Raw genomic sequence first — 6,332 nt, forward strand, 5'->3', positions numbered from 1 at the left:
TTTTCGCCCCGTTAGCTTTAAAAAGATATACCTTACTAAACGAACGAGAGGCAGTACGAGCTCTTAACGAATAAGCATTTTTCTATAAATAAAAAGGGGAAATCCCTTAAAGTATAGTATTGCTAAATAGAACCGTTAATAATAAAAAGTTTAATAATAGATCCGAAGCTATAGCCCGTATAAAAGTACGGCCTATAGAAGAGAAAGAATTAAAGGGCCTAGGAGCTCCCTTTTTATACTCTTTAAAAAGACTAATTAATAGTACTACCTAGGTATTCTATACTAACGAACGATACGGCCTAGAAATCTTCTATAGGATTATCCCGGATATAGGAGTATTATAATAGTTAATAAAAAGTAAAGGGCAATTTTAAATACTTTAAAAGATAACCCTAATTACTTTAAATACGTTAATAGTAAGTATTATAAGAATTAGCTTTAGCCTAGGTAAAGAGATATGTACCCTGGGTATAATAGAAGTTAATATATACTTCGGTACGATAATCTTCTATATTTTATTAGTTAATATACTATTTCTATTATATTTAAAGGATATAGACTAGTTAAGTATCGTGTTTAATAATACGAGGAATAGACTATCTAATAATAAGTAATTTAAATTTATTGAACGGTAATAGGGATATACGTTTATAAAGCTCGAATTAAACGTTAAATCTATTAACTATTTATAAAGGGCGAGCTTAAGTAATTATATAAACGCTTCGGCTATTTATTGGTTACGAGGCTATATAACCTCCTAAAATAATCGAGGAACGATATTAAGATAGGAGCTTTAAAGTAATTAATAAGGGTATATTACTAATACTAAATAAACGTATAGAGCCCCCGTAAATTTAAATTTAGATTATATAATAACTTTAACTTTAACTAAGAGATCGTCGTTAATATCTTTTATTTAAATAATCGCCTAGTACTATATATTATCGATAAAGCTATATTATTTTAAAGAGGATAATTCCTTAAGGATATATAGGCTAAGACTGTTTAGTTAATGCTAAAGAGGGCGTGGATTAATATATATTAAAGACTACTAAATAGTATTAAAACTAATACCGGTACTAGCTTTAAGTCTATAGAGTTTAAAAATAATACTACTACGTATAGTATATAGCTAAAAATCGTATTTATTAAAGTATATTATAGTATTAGTAAAGTAAAAAGGGTATATTAATAGCTTAAAAAAGTATTTAAGATTATCTATAACGAGAGCCCTAATATTATAGATAAGGAGTGTTTTTAAATAGTATTTAAATATTATAACAATACTATAGGCTTAAAAGGGCTAGTTCCGATACTTTTTATATTTAAAATATATTTATAAATAACGATGGCCTCGCTACCGTTACTAAACGTAGCCTAGTAAGCCTAGATAATCGATAAAGTAATAAAGGTACTCCGGGAAGTAAATATAAAGAAGTAGATTAATAAGGCCGTTGCTGCCTATAATAGGCCGGATATAAGCCCTAACCTTGATATATTATTAAATTTAGAAATAAAGGTATAAAAGGAAACTATTAAATAGTAGTCTAGACTATATAAAGTAATCTCGGTTAACGAACGGTTATATATCGTTATTAGAAATCGGGACTAATTACTAAAAGTATTAATTATAGCGATATAACCGTATTATATTAATATTAGTAAAGAGATTTCTATTTAATAAAAAGAAAAAGAGCTAGGGGAATCCCCTTAGTTATTTAACGATAAATAAAAAATTATTTTTAATGAAATCGTTATAATAAAATAAATAGACGATAAAGGCGAGGGTAAAGTAATCCCTTTACCGCTAAAAAGACGCTTAAAAAGACTTTAATAAAGGGCGCTATTACGGTAATTCGTTATTAATATTAAAATAAATACTATATTTTATATAGTTAAAAAAAAGGCCGATTTTATATTTGTAGTCTAGCTATAAAAGGAGGGCGTAATTATAATAACTAGAAAGCCCTATAAAGGATTAGATTTTATCGAGATAGATATATTATATAATCGAGGGGTTTATTAATTTATCTTTTATAATTTAATTAAATATATAAATATTTATATTTTTAAATTGTGTATAGTTCGAAAAATAAAAAGGAAAGGTATTCCTTAGCTATATAAGAAATCGAGGTATATTATATAAAAGTATAGCGACGTTAAAAAAGCGACGCTATTTACTTAATCGTTTATAGTTTAACGCTATAGTTAGTATTTTATAATAGTATTTATAGTATCGCTACGGTAAAAAGGATACGAGATATAGAGTCGTAATATTATATAAATATATATATAATTAGCGACTAGGTTTATAAAAAAGATCTTAGCTTACTTTTTAAAGGAAATAATTAGTAAGTACCTAAAGAGTATTATTATCGAAATATTTAAGCCGTTATATAGTCTCGCCGAATCGGGTACTTATTAATAAATAATATACTACGACTTCTATATTAACTAATTATTAATAATTACGTTAACTTACGACCTTTACCTCTTAATATTTAAATACGTAGATAATTTATTTAGTATCGTTAGAATATAAATAGATAATACCCTAGGTCTATTAAATATCGAGTTTATAAAAAAGGAGGACGAGGAGCTCTAAAAGGCTAAATTCGTAACTAAACTAAAAAAGATCTTTATAATAAGCGTATTACTTACGTTTAATAAAGGGATCTTAACTATTAAGGGGGATAATATAGTATTCTAATAAAAGGGGTAAAGTAAGAAGATTAGCTTTATTAATTTAGAATCCCTTAACTATAAGAAATAATATAAAGCTAAGCTCGCTTAAAGAGCCTATATTATAAGTATTTATTAGCCCGAGGCTATTTTTAATTACGCTAGAGCTATATAAGCTATAGAGCCTATAGAGCGCGATTTTAACGTTTTTAATTAATAACTTTAATAATAACGAGATAACTATAACCGAGGTCTTATTTATTAGCCTATTAAGCTCGCTTTAACGAAGCTATACGTATTTATTAACGGATTATTTATAAATAATAACGACTTAACTTTATAGTTAGGATATATTATTATCCTCGTTAATAAGACCCTCGGTAAGGATAACTTTACGATTTAAAGTAACGTAATTTACTATTTATTAATAAAAAATAAGCGAGTTATTAAAAACGTATTAACGTTTAAAGTCTATAGAATAGTAAATAGAGTAAATATCGCCTACGTAATTTCTACTATACTTAAAAGGATTATAAATAAACTTAACTTTTTTATAATCCCTATAATCGTCTATACCGATTCGTATTTACTATATAAATACCTCGTTAAGTTAGGTATTATAAAAGAAAAGAGGTTTATAATCGATATTATAACCCTTAAATAGTTGTATAAATAATAAAAGATCTTCGAAATCCGTTAAATTAACGGGGACGATAATTTAGTTAATACTTTTATAAAAGCTATACTTAATAAAGGGCTAGAGCAATTCGTTAACGAAAGAAAAATAATAATATGAATAAAAAAATAGGTAACCTGTAAGGAGTAAAAAAAGGAAGAAAAAAGGGTATATTTAACGGGCTAGTTAAAGGTCGAATTATATTTTTAATTGCCGTTATTAAACGATAAAAGAAAGAGAAAGTTAATATTAGATTAAAAGTCTAATTCGACCTCGTAGTAACGTAGGGGCTACCTATTAATTATATAGTTAATTATCGCGGCCTACCTAATTTATAATTAGAATCTCCTTTTTATACCTACGTAGTAGATTAATATAGTTAATTAACCTACTTCGTTAACCTACGGTTTGAACTAATCGACCAATATCCCTGTGATAGGGATACTAACAGTTACAACATCCGAGATGAAAAAGTCGTCATGAACCTGTCAGCTTTCTCAGCCAATTCAAATAATTCTTATACGGCACAGTACATTTGAGTTGTACGACAGGGCATAACTCTGAACCTTCTCGGCATATTCTGGAGTCGTTAGATCCGGCTCATTGTATCCCCATCCCCTGTCCATTCTAAGTGGACCATTCGCCCGATCCCAGCTTGGGTTCTGCTTGCGCAAGACGGCAAAGCCTACGCGTCTGAATTCTGATCCTTCTGACATGCGCTTGAGCACCAGACAGCCCCTGTCTGACTCTGATTCCGAAAGTGTCTCCACGATTGGCGCGCAAAACACTTCATCTTCAACTTGCAGACCGTCATCATCCAAGCTGCAGTCAGCTAGACATACTTGAACATCTGTGCCGTCTTCGACATAATCCAGTGTCCAAGCTACATGGCCAGCCGTGCTAAAGCTGTTATTCCCTTGAGGCTTGATGCCGATCCTCGCAGAAATGAGCATCACACCGAGGTCGACGAAACCCCCTATCACCTCACCAAACGGACCATCCGTCATCGGCTGACAAGAGGCTTCGTATACGGTGCATACCGGCCGCGGTGTAGCGCCGTCTCCGTACATGAGAGGGTTCGTAGAAAGCGATACTCTTGGCCACCAGAAGCGGCACTGGGCGTCGTTGACAATATCAAGCGAAGCCCAGGACCAGGAGGGAGCACGGGCTGCTAGAGGTCTTCAACCTATCCCAAGCTTAATCGGGTACGTGCCGGCTTTTGCAGTGTTGAACCACAACAGGCAATGAGGAAGAGACGCTTTCCACAAACCCGCCAGATAAGTATCGCGCGTCAGTTGGCGATACAGCTGTGCTAGCCCGGAGAGAGCAGGTAATTTGTCCTCATCCTTTGCTAAATGCCTCATTGTGTATTGTCGGAGTATGCCGGCCCACCACTCCTCAGCCTCTGCAGCATTCTGAGGTGGCAATGCACGTCGAGCTAACTCCTCGCGCCAATGAGCCGCCCCCGTATTATGCCGACATTCACAGACGTAGGTTTGGTTGCACTTCCAGGAAATGTCGAACGGCCCGAATTCAATAACTCTACAAGGGAGCAAATATTCCTGGAACGTCCAGCCTCTTGTCTCCAGATCTGTGGGCGGTGTAAAATGCGAAGTCGTTTCTCTGATGCGCAGGATCGATTCGTTGCCACTGACATCACTGACCTTGATTTGATGACTTTCGTATCGCCTGGACGAGAAAATACCACTAGCCATACTTGTTGAGACGCTCGCATAGATGGTAAAGTAGGAGTTCCGGTAAATGCGTGCCATGGCTGAGTTCTCAGCTGCGAAATCCGCGCCCGTTATTCGCTTTTGCTTGTCCGACATTTCAGGAAAGCCTTGCAAGATGCATAACGTATCGATCCACAGATAGTCCACACTTAAACGTCGACAGATAGTGATAGCATCTTGAAATGTCTTGGGGATTTCCTCCCACTTGATTCCTTCCATACGGCTGTGGATGGTTTCTGTCGTGCTTATCAATCGTGAAAACTTTGCGTCGCCCCAGCGGTGACTTAGACAGACGTATGGCCCCTGAAAATCATTGGTCTTGGTAGTCTCGATGAGACGAACTTGGTCATCCCGAAGATCAAGAAGCCTGCGTGGGTAAAACAGGTCGCGATTCTTTCCACAGTCGTGATGGTCCAGACATTGTCGAAGCCATTGTCGTGCCCTCGCAAAGCTCCTAATAGAGTCTGTAGACGGTCCATACTGCGTCTCTTTGGGAAAGCCAACCTCCTCATCTCCATTACTTGAGACTCTGAAAACAGATTGTTCTTCGGGGGCTATAAAGAGAGAGACTCGGACATAGGCTCCTTTGACGAGCAGATCCATGCTCTCCTCGGTATTGGCTGTTGTAAGGCCAATGCTTCCTACCACAAGTTCGTCAAGAATCTGATCTCTTTCAGTCTCGTTCCGTGCTCCCTGGAATAATGCCGGCAGACGCCCATCAATAACCGCCTCAACCACAATTTTGTACACGCCGCAGAGGCCGCACAAGTTCATGGCAGCATGCCGGATCTGTGCGTATGTAAGCTCCCTATGCCATCCACGCCGTTTCTCACAAGCACACAAGAGATCCCATCCCGTCACACCTGGTGGTGGCTCATCGTCCGTGACTTTGTAATAGGACATCATCCGCGTAATGCAGTTTCACTTTGGACTCTGGACGCTCGAAAAGATTCAGATGATGTGGTATTGACCGTGTCGACTGAGAGCACTCGGCATGATCCTGATGACTTGTCGGAGGCAGAAATAAAGGTGACCGTCTGCTTGGTCGAAATCTGCCCAACTGCCTAGCTGAAAAGAGGGGTTTGGAAAGTCAACACAGCGCGTTTACCGCGCCCGACGACCTATGTCGCTATGCCCACAGTCATAGCTATTATCATGGAGGTTCATTGGCCCGAACCAGCATCCTTGCAGGGGATATCACGAAGAGACCAAATCTCAACCCGTAAGTCCCGTTGAAATGT

At 36.3% G+C, this 6,332-nt stretch overlaps 1 protein-coding gene across 1 annotated transcript; it reads right to left on the minus strand.

The window, feature by feature from the left end:
• Positions 1 to 3,864: 3,864 nt before the first annotated feature.
• Positions 3,865 to 5,865, minus strand: BDZ83DRAFT_658526 (heterokaryon incompatibility protein-domain-containing protein; the record flags this gene model as incomplete). Its single annotated transcript, XM_060511039.1, has 2 exons — positions 3,865 to 4,529; positions 4,629 to 5,865. 2 exons carry the CDS (start codon positions 5,863 to 5,865, stop codon positions 3,865 to 3,867), a joined length of 1,902 nt encoding a protein of 633 aa, XP_060357107.1.
• Between the last annotated feature and the right edge of the window lie 467 nt (positions 5,866 to 6,332).

Source organism: Colletotrichum acutatum (genome assembly GCF_030867785.1).
Source record: "Colletotrichum acutatum strain CBS 112980 chromosome Unknown BDZ83scaffold_317, whole genome shotgun sequence".
NCBI lineage: Eukaryota > Fungi > Ascomycota > Sordariomycetes > Glomerellales > Glomerellaceae > Colletotrichum > Colletotrichum acutatum.